General features: G+C 64.1%; 2 protein-coding genes across 2 annotated transcripts; both read left to right on the top strand.

The window, feature by feature from the left end:
* Nucleotides 1–103: 103 nt before the first annotated feature.
* On the top strand, nt 104–11,426 carry CHLRE_15g640101v5 (uncharacterized protein). The gene is made up of 14 exons (XM_043070633.1): nt 104–1,375; nt 1,557–3,112; nt 3,327–3,446; nt 3,789–4,169; nt 4,474–4,713; nt 5,164–5,302; nt 5,650–5,713; nt 5,997–6,075; nt 6,405–6,500; nt 6,788–6,893; nt 7,085–7,199; nt 7,450–7,549; nt 7,967–8,096; nt 8,836–11,426. Exons 1-14 carry the CDS (start codon nt 454–456, stop codon nt 9,624–9,626), a joined length of 4,839 nt encoding a protein of 1,612 aa, XP_042916457.1. The 5' UTR covers nt 104–453; the 3' UTR covers nt 9,627–11,426.
* Nucleotides 11,427–11,743: 317 nt separating this feature from the next.
* CHLRE_15g640100v5 (uncharacterized protein) lies at nt 11,744–15,848 on the top strand. The gene is made up of 4 exons (XM_043070632.1): nt 11,744–13,021; nt 13,324–13,393; nt 13,762–14,298; nt 14,857–15,848. Exons 1-4 carry the CDS (start codon nt 11,826–11,828, stop codon nt 15,361–15,363), a joined length of 2,310 nt encoding a protein of 769 aa, XP_042916456.1. The 5' UTR covers nt 11,744–11,825; the 3' UTR covers nt 15,364–15,848.
* The last annotated feature ends 16 nt before the right edge of the window (nt 15,849–15,864 follow it).

The following is a 15,864-nucleotide window of genomic DNA, read 5'->3' as shown; positions in this document are numbered from 1 at the left end:
CGGTCGAGCCGAACTCCGAAAAGTGTTGCTGTCATGCGGTGCGATGCACACAGCTGGGTGGCCATTTGTGTATTCCTGCATGGCTACATGCTTGATTTACTACCACATGCTTTGGTGCCCTGTGGCAGGGCCTCTTGGAGCGCTCCGAGCTGTTATTTTGGTGCTGGACTCGAGGCCCAGCACGAGGCCCGGGCCCCATTAATCGAATCCATTGGTTCTATATCACGACTCCTAGGACCGCCACACCCTAGAAAACAGCCACTCCTGTGCTCAAACAGCGCCCCGACCACAAAGCGTTCGGTAACCTCCACACAAAACCCTCCACGACAGCACGCACAAATTGGCGCGCTGCTCAGCCTGGCAAGAACCTTGCGGGTCTGGAGTGCGGGAATAACGAAAGCGGAGTTCCGGCTGTGAGCCCGCCTCGCTGCCAGCCACCTGGCGGTTGCGGCCATGGCGACGCCGGGCGTTCCATCGTCGCTCCCCGCGAGCGGCGTCGCGTTCGCGATAGCGCCCGCATTGCTAACCGCGGGGTCGCAATCTGAACACGTGGAGCTCCCACGTGCTAACTTGATTGGCGCCATCAGCACGCCCGACTGGTCGGCGATGCCCAACGATGTGCTGCGCAGCATCATCGAGGCGGCATCCCGGCTGCCGCTCGGCCGCCCTGACAGCAGCCCCTCAGCCGCCGACGCTGCTGCCGGTGGCGGTGATGACCCGGGTGCCACAGACGGCAGTAGCAGCAGCAGCAGCGGTAGCGGTGGCCGTGACGCAGGCGCGGCGACCGCTCCTCCCGTAACGGTACCCGCAGCAGCCGGTGGCGATGACCTTGACATGGCCGCCGCCGCCGCCGCCGCCGTGCCCGCCGCTGCCGCCGCCGCCGCCACCGCTGCCGCCGCCGCCACCGCTGCCGCCGCCGCCAGCGCTGCCAGAGCAAGTGTTGGGGCGCGGGCGGCCACGCCGCCAGTCCAGGACGCAAGCCAGGCCCAAAACCAGATCCAGAACCAGAACCAGAGCGGCCATACGCAGCAGCACCCGCAAGTGGAGGATGTGCGACTGGAGGAAACGTTCCAGCACACCGTACGAACGCTGCGGTTGGTGTGTAGCGCATGGCGAGACGCGGCCGCCGCCGCCGTCACACACCTCGCCGTCCCAGGGCCGTTGCTGGCCCTCCAAAAGCGCGGTGGCGGCGGCGGCGACGGTGGCGGCGGCGCAGGTGTGGCGGTTAAGCCGTTGCGGTTGGTCTTTCCGGACCTGACGGCGCTGGACCTGTCCAACCACCAACAGCTAACTGACGCCGAGCTGGCGGCGGCGGTTGGCGGGTGCCGATGCCTGAGCCACCTGCGGGTGTGCGCGGCGCGCCTCACGCCTGCGGGTAAGAGGGCGCCTGAGCATGTGGGCGTGCAACGGTGATTTGTGGACGTGGGCTTGGGAGCGGGCTTGGGCGCGGGCTTGGGCTTTGGCTTTGTTGGCTTTAGCACACGCACACGCACACAAATCACAAACACAAACACGCAATCACAATCATGATCACACAATCACAATCACACGGACAGGCCTGGCGGCGCTGTCCTCGCTGCCCGCGCTGCGGCACCTGGAGTTGTGGGCCGTGCCGCCGCACCTGCCGTACGCCCTGGCACACGTGATCAAGGCCGCGCCGTACGTACGACACGTGACGATCCGCGGCGCCAGCAAGCCCCTGCTGCCGCCGCCAGCGGCGGCGGCGCCAGTGGCGGCGGCGGCGGCGTCGCAAGCTGCAGGTGGAAGCGCGGCGGAAGCAGGAGCGGAGGGAGCGGAGGGAGCGGCGGCGGCGCCGCCGCCGCCGCCGGTGGCAACGCAGTCGCTGACGACGGCGCAGAAGCGCTTTCCGTCGGTGCGGGAGGCGCCGTCAGTTGCGGGGCCGTCGGCGGCGGCGCCGGCTCGCCACGCCGTCGCCTCCACGGCTGCCTTGTCAAAGCCCGTGGGCGGCTGGGTCGGCGGCACGGGCCGGACAACCGGCTACGCCGCCGCCAGCAGCGCCATTGCACCAACGACGGCGGCGCCGCCGCCTCCGGGGCCGCCGCCGCCGCCGCCCGCGCCTCAGCCGCTGGCGCGGCCGCAACGAGGTCCAGCCCTGGTGGTGGCGGCGGCGGCGGCGCCGCCGCCGCGTGGGGATGCGCCGCCGCCGCCGCCGCCGGGCCCGCCGCCGCCGCCGCCGCTGCCGGTCTGCTCACCTCCCATATCGCTTCGGAAACGTCCGCGCGCCATCCCAACAGAGCCCTTGTCCGAAGCGCCGACACGCAGGGCTGGGCCGCCGCCGCCGGGCTCGCCGCCGCCGCCGCCGCCGCCGGGCCCGCCGCCGCCACCACCGCTGGTTTTCGCCGTCGCCGCACGCGGTAGCTCTGTCGTTTCACCCGCGGCTTTTGCCCCTCATGCCAACGGCAATGCGCACCGACAGCCGCCGCCGCCACCGCCGCCGGGCCCGCCGCCGCCGCCACCAAACCTCCACATCTTAGCGCGGCAGCTGCGCTCTGGCCGGGACGCCCTGGCCGGTGCCGCCGCCGGAACCTCCGACCCCACGACGGCGGCGGCGGCGGCGGCAGCGCGGCCGCCGGCTGACGCCTCTGCATCTGGCCGGGGCGCGCCGCCGCCGCCGCCGCCGCCGCCGCCAGGACCGCCGCCGCCGCCGCTGCCGGTGGCGGCGCACGCGGAGGCGTTGATGGCCCCTGCTGACGCGGCGGCGCAGCTGGCACGTGCGCTGCTCGGCCGTAGCAGCAGCAGCAGCAGCAGTAGCAGCAGTAGCAGCAGTAGCTCGGATGACGATCAGCAAGCCACTGGGCTTGCCGAAAGCGCGGCAGCAGCACGGTCGACCCGGCCTGCCGCTGGCTCTCCCGCTGCCTCCTGTGCTACAGCCAACGTCGTCTCGCGTGCTACAGCCGGCGCCAACCTCATCTCCTCACGGTTCTCAGCACCCACGGCACGCGCCGCAGCCGTGGCGGCGGCGGCGGCGGCGCGGGCGGCGGCGGCCGAGGCGGCCGAGCTGGTGGCGGCGCAGGCGGCGGCTGAGGCGGCGGCGGCGGCGGCGGGTTGGGAGTCTCCGCTGCTGCAGCTGCGGTCACTTCACCTGATCGACGTGAGTTCACCGCTGCTGCCTCTTTTCCCGCCCCACATCTTCTCCCTTGCGCCCCACAACCCCACCCCAACACCCGCCCCACAACCTTGCCCCCACATCGCTTCTTCATAGTACTTCATGAACGTGACCCCCCACCGCTCGTTTTTGGTTGGTTCTGGTTCGATTTGTGCTGGTTTTTTCCAACCCCCTTCCTGCCTCCCTCTCCCTCCCACAGGTCCGCGGCGGCGCCTGGCCCTGCGTCACCGCCCTGGGCGCCCTGACAGACTTGGAGCTGCGGGAGTGCGGCAGAGCCGAGGGCGCCGCGGCCATGGCCGCCAAGCCCTTCACAACACTGGTGAGCAGCTGCGGCGGGGGCGCGTGTGCGTGCTTGTGCTGTACCGTAATGTGTGTGTTGTGTGTCAGGGAAAAGAATAAGAGCAAAGAGAAGCCCTGTGTACAGTGTATGTGTATGTGTGTGCGCGGTTGTGTGAGAGAGTGTGACTCCGTTACATCGCACACCCGATGAGGGGGCCCGTGTTTCCCAACGTGCACACACGCGCGCACACACGCGTGCCGTACACTCCTTGCATTGTGTTCTCTCGTACAAACGGACTTTACAAACATCCGCCCATGTCCATGTCAACCCCTTCTTCCCCATTTTTGCTTGCCTTTCCTTTTTCCTTCACTATCACACCAGGCCGCCAGCCTGCCACGCCTCAAGCGGCTTGCCCTGTCGGGCGGCGGCGCGGCGGCGGCGCTGGAGGCATCTGACGTGGCCGCCGGGCTGCGACTGGCGCTGTCGCCGGACCGCGGCGGTTACAGCGGTTACGGCGGTTACAGCGGTTATGGCGGTTACAGCGGTTACAGCGGTTATGGCGGCGGCTGCGGCGGAGGAGGAGGAGGATCACAGCACAATGGGGTTAACGGCTCGGCGTGGGGACGTGGCGGCGACAGCGCAGGCGGCGGAGCTGGAGGCGGAGGCGGCGGAGGCGGCGGAGGAGGTGGAGGGGGAGGCGGTCTGGAGGAGTTGGTGTTGGAGGGTGCGGCGGTGGTGCCACACCAGGTGGTTCTGCGCTCGGTGAGTAGTCAAGGGGGGAAGGGGCGTGTGTGGAATGGGGGTTTGGAAGAGGGTTTGGAAGGGCGTATGTGTGTATGTGGAAGGGGCGTGGGAATGAGAGTTTGTGGGAATGAGAGCGTGTGCGGCAGGGCGTGTGTGGGAGGCAAGCAGCATGAGTGCGCGCAAGGCCTGTGTTTGTCAGCACAAGGCAGGGAGGCGCAGTGGGTCAACCGCGTGTGTGTGTGTATATTTACACGCGTGTCCTCCCGCTGCCCATCACCACCATTACCAAACCACTACCGCATCATCACCTATCTCGTCACAGGACCTCGACCAAATCCTATCGGCGCTGACTGGCCCCGCCACTGGCTATGCTGCTACTGCCGCTGCCGGCGCTGCTGGGGCTACTGCCGATAACGGTAACGGCAGCGCCAACGGTAGCGGTAACGGTAACGGCGTTGTGGCGGCAGGCAGCAGCCTTCGGTCGTTGGTGTTGCGGCGGCCGGGCTGGACGTTGGAGCGGTTGAGGTCGTTGGCGCCGCTGCGAGGGCTGACGCGGCTTGAGGTGAGGTTGGTGTGGGGCAGGGGGGAGATGGGCGGGGAGGGCGGGGAGGTGAGGGCAGGAGGTTGGTGAGGGGGCGGGGAGGGCGGGGAGGGTGAGGAGGGCGGGGAGGTGAGGGCGGGAGGGCGGGGAGGTGAGGGCGGGGAGGGCGGGGAGGGTGATGAGGGCAGGGGAGGACAGGGAGGGCAGCGCAGCGTGGCAACGATCAAAGGGCATCGATCGGTGGCGGCATCGTTTTGAGGTGGGGAACAGCACCAGAGCGCACTCGTTGGGAAACACCGTGTGACCGTTTACCAAAGGTGGGATGATTTGGGCTTCGGAGCATGGTCCTGTGCCACACCTGCCAACGGCAATGAACGACAGCAAACATTACAACCACCTCCACAACCACCACTTCAACCGACACCACCACTACCAGCTCCACAACCGCCCCAACCGCCACAACCACCACAGGTGGGCGACTGCGGCCCCTCGTCCTCCTCGCGCCAGGGGGCGGCGGCGGTGGGAGCCGGCGGCGCCGTGGCGGGCGTCATTGGCGGCGGCGGCGGCGGCGGCGCGCGCGGCGGCGCGGCCGCGCTTGCCAGCGATGCAGGTGTGTTGCCGTATTCGTGGCTGCTGGGCACCGCGGTTTGGTTAGGTTTAAGCAGTGCTTTGGTTTAGGCAGTGCATGGGTTTAAGCAGTGCTTTAATTTAAGCAGTGCTTGGGTTTAAGCAGTGCCAGCTGTCAGGCTTCCCAAGGCGCGGGGTGGGAAGGTGTGATGAGTACCGTAGCCGTGTGGGGCGTGTAGGATCGGGAACGACATGGGTGGCGGGGTGGGCTGGCCCTTGACAGAGGCGGGTGTGGGAAAAGTGTGGGAAAGGAAGACGCGCTACGTATCAGTAAGCCCCACCCCCTTAACTAATCATGATTGTAACCCCCACGCCGACACGCCCGCACAGGCATGGCGGCGGTTGCCCGCATGTTCCCACACCTCCGCCAGTTCTGGCTGGGGGCGCCACACAGGTGTGTGTACGTGGTGTTTTTTGGGGGGGGGGGTGCAAATGCCAGCCCAGACTAAATTGATCCCAATGCATAGAGCGAGGAGGAGGAGGAGGGTGGGCTAGCTCTGTGTGTCGGGTGGGGCGGTGGGGGGCTAGCTGTGGTGTGGGACTGGCGCGTGTGTGGGGTGGGGTTGAGGGTTTTCACAGCCACACACACACACACACACACACACACACACACACACACACACACACACACACACACACACACACTCACACACACACACACACTCACACGCGCGCAGTGACCTGGTGACGGAGGAGGGGCTGGAGGCGCTGGCGGGCTCGGCCGCGGCGAGGTCGTTGGAGCGGTTGGATCTCATGGTGAGCGGTTGCGGTTGCGGTTGCGGTTGCGGTTGCGGTTGGTTGCGGTTGGTTTGTTGGGGGATCTCGGTTTGTTGCACACCCTTCGATGGCTAGCACTACTGACATTGTGTGAATCCATCAAGCGCGAATGCGCCACTCACGCCAAGCTTCCAATGACACGCGCGCACATACAGCCCCGTCCTCACTTCCATGTTCTCTCCACGCCCTCACCCACATCCACTCACCTACCCACCGACCTACCCCCCCCCACACACACACACACATCTCCGCCCCCCCCACACACACACACTCAACCCTCACTCTCACTCCCACTCCCGCACACCCAGGGCTGCAGCCGTCTGCGCAACGAGGCGCTGGGCCCGCTGCTGCGGCGCCTGCCCGCGCTCACCAGCCTGGACCTGTCCAACTGCCTTAACCTTCTGGTGAGAGTGGAGGGCGGGGTTGGGTGAGCTTGGGGGGCTGTGTGTGGGGGGGCGGGTTAAAAATACCAGCAAGGGGGGGGGGCTGTGTGTGGGGGGGCGGGTTAAAAATACCAGCAAGGGGGGGGGGCAGTGTGTGTGTGTTGGGAGCGGGAGACGGGGAGGGAGGGGCGCAGGCGCACATCGCACATAACTACATAAGCAATCGGCAACGGTCCTCTGCCAACACCTCACCGTGTTTTACATTGCCAAATGCCTCTCCCACACACATACACACATCACGCACACAGGATTCCAGCCTGGAGGCTCTGAGCGGGCTGTCTGCGCTAACCTCCCTCAAGCTGCGTGGGTGCTGGAAGATCAGCGGCACAGGGCTAGCAGCCCTGGCGCCCCCGGGTGGGTGCGGCGGCGTTGCTTGGGTGTTGGGGTTGCCCGGGAGGGGACGCAACGGTTTGTGGTCGTACTGTTGTCAAGGTGGTCGGGAACACGCAAAGCTTTATCACATTATGCTGCACTAGCTGCACACCTACTGCACAAAACATTATACATGCAAGTCAATTTATTGTTTTGGATTCACCTGCTCGCAGCGCTGCCGCGCCTGGTCGGGCTGGACTTATGCGACTGCCGTGTGACCGACCAGGGGCTGCAGCAGGGGGTGGCGGCGCTGGCGGCCCTGACGCGGCTGCAGCTGGCGCGGTCCTGGTGAGCGTGAGCGAGCGTGTGAGCGTGTGAGAGTGCATGGGTGTTGAAAGTTTGAGTGCACCTTTTTGCATGTTGCACATGCCGGCGGCTACCCACCAATCCCCAACCTCTAACAAGCCCCGCCAACCAACACCTACGTAGCACATATAAACCAACCTAACCACCAACCAAGCCCAACCACTTCAGCGAACCTACCCGAACCTAACCGAAACTAACCGAACCTAACCAACACGACTTCCCCACCTCTCAGGTACGTGCGTGCGCCCGGCCTGGCCGCTCTCTCGCGCCTCAGCCGTCTGGCCTCGCTGGACCTGGGGTCAACAAACACCGACAACACAGGAGTGGAGCAGGTAGGTTATGATGGGACTGGGACTGCGGGTGTGCGTGGTGCGGTTGGGCGAGTGTAGTTCGTTCTAATCCCAAGTTGGATGGGTGGTGGGAGCACGTGTGCGCTGCGGCTTGTTGTGTGGTATCTACGGGGCTGCGGGTGTGTGCGTGTGGGGGGCTGCGGGATTCCATTCCCAACCGAAACCGAAGCCCGGAGCGTGAGAAATGCGCGTCAGCAAACTTCCAGCCAGCCAGCAACTTGTCGGTACAGTAACTCCGGCGTTCGACCAGCCGCGCGCTCCTGCCCTGCCGTTGCACATTGTTTGCCATCTGCTGGGATCTGGGAATCAGCTGCACCCTATGGGACTTTACCAACCTGCCTTACCACTGTCCCATCGCACACCAACCGGACCCGAACCCGAACAACGAACAACCCACAGATGGTGGTTGGCCTGGGCGGTTGCCTGACGGATCTGGATCTCAGCGCCACGCTGATCAACCGCCACGGGGTGGCGGCGCTGGCGGCGGGACTGCCACGACTGCGCCGACTCAAACTGAACAAGTGCCCAGGTGGGTTAAATACTTGATTTATGCCCGGGCTCTGAAAATAAATATGTGGATGGGTTTGTGGGTGCGAGAACATGAATCGACATGCATTGCATGATCGTCACGGTGGGCGGGTGGGTCGGCCCCGCAGCGACGAGGTGAATCAACATGCGATGATTTACACGCAACTGCAGTATTGTCGGCAGGTGCGGTCGGGAGGGAGGGCGCCGGGGGCGGGCTTGAGACGGCAGCATGCACGGAGGGCTCTGCCGGTTGCAGGTTGCATGTTGCAGAAGATGTCATTCTCTCTGCACACACACACACACACACACACACACACACACACACACACACACACACACACACACACACACACACGCACACACTCACACACACACACACACACTCACACACGCAACGTCTTGCCTTCCCGACGCACATAACAGTGTATGACTGCGCTTTGCTGTGACGGAAACGCACACGCACGTCCCAGCGCTAGCTTTTGCACCGTGTTGCACCCACACTCCTGCGTTTATCCTTCCCTTACTTGTGTGCATTAAGTGTGGCACCCACACTCCTGCGTGCTTCCTTCCCTTACTTGCGTGTGTGTAATGTTCGAACACTTCAAATGTTCGAACACAGCTCCACCCTTTAACACACACACACACAATCACACACACACACACATCACACACACAATCACACACACAGTGTCACACACACACTCTCTCTTACACTCTTACACACAATCACACCCACACAGGTGTGGACGACGCCGCCGTGTCGGCGCTGGCTCCGCTGTCCTGCCTGAGGCGGCTGCACCTGCGCCACTGCCGCAACGTGTCCGACGCAGCCGTCAGCGCCCTGGCAGACGTACTCATGCCCACAAGCAAGCCGGCAGACGTACTCATGCCCGCCAGCACCAGCAAGCCGGCGACGACGCAGCAGGCGCCCCCGGGCAGCACCAGCAGCGGCACCAGCGGCACCAGTAGCAACGCCAGCGGCAGCAAGGGCAACGGCAGCAACGGCAACGGCGGCACTGGCAGCCGCAACGGCAGCAAAAGCAACGGCAGCGGCAATGGCAACGGCAGCGGCAACGGCAGCAACGGCAACGGCAGCGGCACCAGCAATGACAGCCTGCCGCCTCCGGTGACAGCGCCGGCGGCGGCGGTGGCGGCTGTCGGCACCAGCAACGGTGACAGCAACAACACCGGCAGCAGCAGTGGTGGAGACGGAGCTGCTGGTGGGAGCGGCACCAGTGGCAGTGGCACCCGTGGCAGCAGCGCCAGTGGCAGCGGCGGCAGTAGCACCGCCGGAGGCGGCGGCAGTAGCACAAATGGCGGCGGCGGCAGTAGCACCGCCGGAGGGGGGCGGCTGCAGCACCTGGAGTTGGACGGGTGCTGGGCCGTGTGCCTGCCAACCATGGACCGCCTGTACGGCAGGCCACGCGAGGAGTGGCGGCGGGCGGGGGAGGTGTGGGCGGCGGGCGGCGGCGCTGGTTCCGCCGGCAATGGCAGCAACGGCGGCGGCGGCGTAATGGTCAGCAGGCGCTAGAGATTGCATGGGTTGATAGAGGGACCAGGGGTGAGAGGGACGTGCTGATAGCGCAGTTCAGATGTGGGTTGCTCCAGGGGTTGCTGCGTTGTCAGGCGTCAGGCTTCGAAGGCTGCATGTGGTTTGGTTTCTGTGGGGCCCTGGGCCTTTGGGGGAATCTGAGGGCGCGTCCAGGCCTTGTTTGCTGAAGTCTGAAGAGTAAAGTGGAGTTCTTGCTGGAAGGTTTTTCGATTTTCCAAGCATGACTGCGACGTTACGAGAAAAAGACGTGATACCTTTTGAGGGAGCATGAATACATGTGCATGCGCGCTTGGCAGACTGGCCATCACAACGGGTGTGCATGAATATTAGTCCTGCGTACGGCAGGTGTACGGAGGCTGCTGTTGTGATGCAGGTGTGAGCGAAGTAGTGTGAGCTAAGAGGGGGGGCAGCGGGGTGGTGCGATGCCAATGTGCCCGATGGGTGGCGTGAGGCGCATCACGTTCCAGAAATGCAGTACCGTACGGTGCTGGCATACGGGGTATGCGGGCGTACACACGACCGTGCATGATGCTGTCGTGCTGTGGCGCATCTTTTGCGCACGGGCTTTTGCAGTCGTGCTACGCTACTGCTGCTAGCTAGCTACCGTTCTGACGCTGCCGACAGGGGGGCACGAAGGAAGTAGGCGTGAGGCATGCCGGAGTCGGGCAGTGCTGGTTGTTTGTGGGGCGGAACCATCGGTAATGGCCAGGGCTCGGATTGCAGGTGTGCACTGCGCCGGTGTGCACTGCGCAGCAATCAAGAAGCCATCGTGGTCATGTGCGGTGAAAGCAATGTACTCACCAGTTGGCAGCAGACATATACTCATCCATGCATCCCCGCCAGCGCTCGTATCTTCCTTCGTTCGGAACGAAATTTGCCCAAAAAGGCCTCTGGCGGACGAAATTTTTTTGAACTTGACTTGGAATTTCGGCCAAAACGCACGGGATCTTGGGGGGTCTTTCGGCAAACAGACGAAGACATTTTTGGGATTTCGGCCACTTTTGGCCAAGGACAGGGGGTTACAGCGGCTACTCCACGGCCGAAACCTGCGTGGCATATGGTAAGAAGGCTCAAAGGGCTGTATCTATGGGTGTTGACGGCGGGAGACAGGGTTTTACCTGGCGGGAGAGTGAGGTTGGGTCGGCGGGAAGCAGGGGAGGAGTGGGCGTGTCGTGTCGGTGTCGACATCGTGCGGGTCGGGGGCGGAGCCCCTGGAAAAAATTTTGGGGGTGAATGAAGCGGCGGCAGCCTGTTTCGTCAACTAAACGAAGCCATTTTAAGGAATTCGGCCACTGACGCCGCCCCTGCCTTCGTAAGCAGGGCTCCTATCTTAATGTCTCCAGACATTAACTGGCCATTTTGGCCGTTTCCTAGACATTCCTCCCGGGGACTAATGTCTGAGGCAAGACATTGTTGGCCCGGTTTTGGGGCGGGTTTTGTCCGAATTCCTATGGAGAAGCCCCCAAACCGCCATGTGCCCAGACAAAAGACGGCGGCCACCCGGCCGTTTTTGTCTGAGCCCAGACATTGCCCTGAAAACAAGATACGACCCCTGTTCGTAAGATACGAGCGCTGATCCCCGCATGTGCGGTTCCACGAGTTCAGGCTCCATGACCTTGCTTGCGGCCTAACTGCCTGAGTCAATCCGTGACACGTGTGACGTGTTGGTGAGAGAAGAGCTGAGAGACGAACGTGCACAACTGTGCGCGGCCGCCTACTCCCTCCTTCATCCTGTAGTCCAGGAATCAAATAAAAAGCTGTATGTAACTGTATCGGTATCTTTCTGGGCCATGGTTGAGGGGTTTATGTTCGTATTTAGGGTTTGGGTGGGGCCTGATTGGGGCCGGGTGATGCGGCGTACGCGCCGGGGTGCGTGGTCACGCCTGGTGCACGTGTAGCTGTGAGACGAAATGCGCTGACCATTTGGCGTTCAAGGTAAAGAAAGCAACAGCAGTGGCCTTCAAAGTCAGGATGGTTCGAAGGGGGCTGGGAATCGGTCACCGGCCATGGCCTACCTTCGGATGGGGCCCAGGCCCACATGGCGTGCGGCGACATTGAGACACGCCCTGACCAAACTCAAACTTATTACGTCTGGGATAATTACAGAAGCGTTGCCCGGAGCTGTGAAAACTGAACAAAGGAAGCAGCTGTTAGAGACGCTTTGCCCGCCTTTTTCTCATGGAGATTGAACATGAAACATGTCATTGGAAGAAATTGAAGCCCGATGTCATTAGGAAGATAGCGTCGTTTGCAGAACCTAGCCATGCTGCGTGCAGCATCAAACTTGTCGACACCGACACAGCAGCGGCTTTGCGAGGAATTTACAACCTTATTACGCTTGGTCAGAAGCACACCGGAAACAGCGGCGAGCCCCATCGGGCCAAGCAGCCGTGGCCCGTGTATGCCTTCGTGGCGCACTGGGGCTGCCCCGAGCCCTGGCGCTCACTCAGCCTACCCCAGCGCGAGCGGCTGCTGTGCCTGGCCGCGTCCTCGGGCCACGCGCCCAGCCTGGAAGCGGCCCTGGCGCAGTGCGGCTGCGCCCTGAAGCCGGAGGTGCTGACGGCGGCCGCCGCAGCCGGCAACCTGGCGAGCTGCGAGAGGCTGCTGCATGAGGGCTGCTCCTTTGACCGGGCTGCGCTGAAGGAGGCGGCTCGCGGCGGCCACCTGCAAGTGCTGCAGCTTCTGATTAGAAACCTGGGCTTCGAAAATGAGGCCTTGTCAGTTGTGAGGCCAAGGAGGCAGCAGGAATGGAAGTGGGACTGCTTCGGGGAGGCGGCGGAGGGCGCCTGCGCCGGCGGCCAGCCCCACATACTGGACTGGCTGCAGCAGGCGCACGGCTACAACCTCCGAGCGCCGGATGTTTTGGAAGCAGCACGTGCGGGCCAGGTGGGGCTCTTCGAAGAGCTGCTGACGCGGCCGCTGCTGATTAAAGTCGAACGGCCGCCAGAGGATTTGTCGTTTTGGTATCGCTACAACATTCGCGGCAACCCGGCGGATCTGTGGCGGCCGCCGGGCGGCGCCGCGGCCTGGGCTCGCCGGGAATTGAACTCCAATCTGCTGTGCGCCATAGTCCAGGGCTGCCCCTTGGAGGTGTTGGAGCGGCACTACCCCACGCTTTGGTTGCCAGCGATCCAGTTTTCGTCGCGGGAGCACATGGCTGAGGCCGCCGTGGGCAGCCCCACACCCTGCTGGGCCGCCAAGCTGGACTTTCTGCTGGACGCCTGGGGACCGGAGGTGGCGGCGCGGGTGTTGGAAGTGGAGCGACCTGGCAGCCTCTGGTCTCTGCTCTACAAGGCGGCACGCCTGCCCGACTTGTGTGCGCGGCTGCGGCACCTGCACAAGCGCGGCGCGCCGCCTAGCCGGGCGGCGGTCGAGTGAGTCAGCTGTGTGTGTGCGTGTGTGTGCGTGTGTGTGTGTGTGTGCGTGTGTGTGTGTGTGTGTTAATGCGTGTGTGGCCTTGAAGAATCAATTCCTGTGGCTGCTGCGGGCTGCGTTGCCCTGATCTGCTGCGCTAGCTTGTGCTGGCTCCATCCTCCATGCCATCACCTGGGTTGGCAATCTCCGCATGCTTTCACCCCCGCACCCCCGCACACTTGCACCACTCCCCTTCCGCTATACTTCTGTTCCTGGCTACGCCTTCCCTTCTTAAATAATCATGAATGTAAATCGCCCTCAGGTACGCGGTCCGCGGCGGGCACGTCGACGCGCTGGCGTACCTTTTGGACGAGTGCGGGCTGAGTGTGCAGGTCAGAGGGCTGGGGGTGTGTAGAGGTGCAGGTCAGAGGGAGGGCTGGTGAGGGGTGCGGGGTGAGGGGTCACATTCTTGATAAGTTAAGGAAGTGGTAGACGGTAGACAATCTTGGGGAACAGCAATCGTTACCGACGACGTCGACCAGCTCCCGGGGTGAGGAGTGGGGGTTACCTTTGAACCAATCCCGGAGGAGTGGGGGGTTGATGAGGGGTGCGGGTCGGTCGAGGCGACCAGGGTGCGATACGTGCACTTGGGGCCGATGTTTGTTACCCAAAACTTGGAGGACCGACCTGCGCCCTCCCTAACCTACTCCTCTCCATGCATGAACGCGACACTCCCCCCCTGCCGTCCCTCTGGCTTCAGCTTGACGATGACAGCGTGTGCAAACTGCTCCGACTGGTGATCAACCGCTTCGCGCCGCGCGGCGTTGCGGCGGTGCTGCAGCTGCTGCGAGACCGCGGTGCGCGGCTGGTCGGCTGGCGGCTGGCGGCGCAGATCCAAGACCAGGAGGCGCTTTGCTGGCTGGCTGAGAACGCGGCGGAGGACAGCGAGGAGCAGGAGCAGGAGCAGGAGCAGGAGCAGTGGCAGGAGCAGGAGCAGGAGGAGATGAAGGAGGTGAAGAAGCAGGATGGGCAGGAGCAGGGGAATGCAGGGGGCACGGCGGAGGGGGTGCCGCCGGCGGAGGGGCGTGGGCGGCAGCGGCGGGTGACAGCAGCAGTGCGGGTGGCCTGGTCGGGGGCGTTCGGCTGGGCGGCACGGCAAGGGGCTGGTCTGACGCTGCTGCGTGCGCTGCGCGCTCGCGGCGCGGCGATGGACCTGGGTGCGGTGGCGGAGGGCGGCGGCGAGGAGGCGCTGGAGTGGGCGGCGGCGGAGCTGGAGGCGGAGGGCCGAGCGCCGCAGGTACGCCTCGTGTGGTGGTGGTGGTGGTGGTGGGGTATGTAGAACATCCCGGAACCCGGGGACGACGCGTATGGCTGGGTATTGGCTGGAGGGATGCGGCAGGGCGGCTGCGGCCTGGTGACATAGGATGGCGCACGGGGTTCTGGGGATCTGGGATGCAGACGCGTGTCCCCTGAGCAGCTTTGGATTTGCGGTGGTCACACGCGTTGGGTTCAGGGGTGCGATGCGGTTCCTCCTCAACCCGACACCCAATTCTGCTATCACCACCGCCTACTGCTGCTGCTTCCATCTGCTCTCTAGCCCTTCCTCTTCCCGGCACTCCGCAGCTGCCCGCCCCTGCCCGCCCCCCCCCCCCCTCGCAGCTGCCCGCCCCCCCGCCCCCCCCGCAGCCTTCAGTGCATCCTGTACCGTTTTTCCACAAATCCTTGGAACCCCCCTTTTTACCATCTTTGCAACCCCACCCGCCACCCCCTTGTGTCCACTAGTTTCTTACTGCGAATGCGACAACGCCTTACCTCCCAAACTACCCCTCCCCTCCCCTCCCAACCCTCCCGTTAGGCTCTCTCCGTGGCGCAGGCATGTGCCGTGTTTTGTGCCGGCAACGCCGCCGCTCTTCGCTGGCTGCAGCACAGGCGCCTGCTGCCGCCTGCACCGGCGGGGCCGGCGGGCGCGACGGTGGGCTGGCTGTCGGCCGTGCAGCGCCCCAACAACTCCACATTCTGGCATTGGCAGCTCTCGGGCCGTCTGCAGGAGGAGCGGGAGGAGCAGGCGGTGGTGGAGGGGGAGGTGGTGGATGGGGAAGTGGTGGAGGGCAAGGTGGTAGGGGAGGAGGCGGTACAAGGGGAGAAGGAGGCGGCGGTGGAGGTGGTGCAAGGGCAGGCGCAGGGGCTGGGGCAGGGGCAGGAGAGGGAGGCGGCGCGGGGTGAGGGCGTGTGTGTATGGGCGGCAACTCTGTCAAGCCTGAGGGCGGAGCTGGCGGCGGCGCCGACGTCAAGCCGCGCAATAGAGAAGGGCGTGCTGGTCGTGCCGTACCAGGAGCGATGGCTGCAGGCGCAGGCGTCGTGAGGCGTGTGTGTGTGTGTGTGTGTGTGTGTGTGTGTGTGTGTGTGTGTGTGTGTGTGTGTGTGTGTGTGTGTGTTGCTTTAAGGAGCCTTAAGCTTCACGGTAATTGGTGTCAAGGATTTGAGGTGAGTAAGATAGGCGTCGGGAGGACGAGCCGGGGAGAGGCGGCGGGGCAGTAGTGTGGTTAGGGGCGTCAGGGCCGCATGCCATAAAATGTGGCTGCGGAATGTTATGGGCACTGTGCGAAAGAGGTGGTGTGTGTTGCTTTGGAAGGCAGTAGAAGGACGGACCAGAGGCCACAAAGTAGGCAGACAGGGTGTGCGGGCGACCAAGGTTAGCTTCCTGCGTCGGCCATGCTTGGGGCCCGCGGAGCTTGGGCCCGGCGCCGACGTGTAGGGTGACCGATGGTGCGGTCGCGCGCCTTTTTGGTCCTCCCTTCGAAGTGGCTGTGTGAAGGCCGGGGCCGAAGGGTGTAATTACTTCAAAGCGTATTATGCAGATGCC

The sequence above is a fragment of the Chlamydomonas reinhardtii genome, chromosome 15 (genome assembly GCF_000002595.2).
Source record: "Chlamydomonas reinhardtii strain CC-503 cw92 mt+ chromosome 15, whole genome shotgun sequence".
NCBI lineage: Eukaryota > Viridiplantae > Chlorophyta > Chlorophyceae > Chlamydomonadales > Chlamydomonadaceae > Chlamydomonas > Chlamydomonas reinhardtii.
Note: the sequence above shows the minus strand (reverse complement) of the source record. Positions and strands in the feature narration are given on the sequence as shown.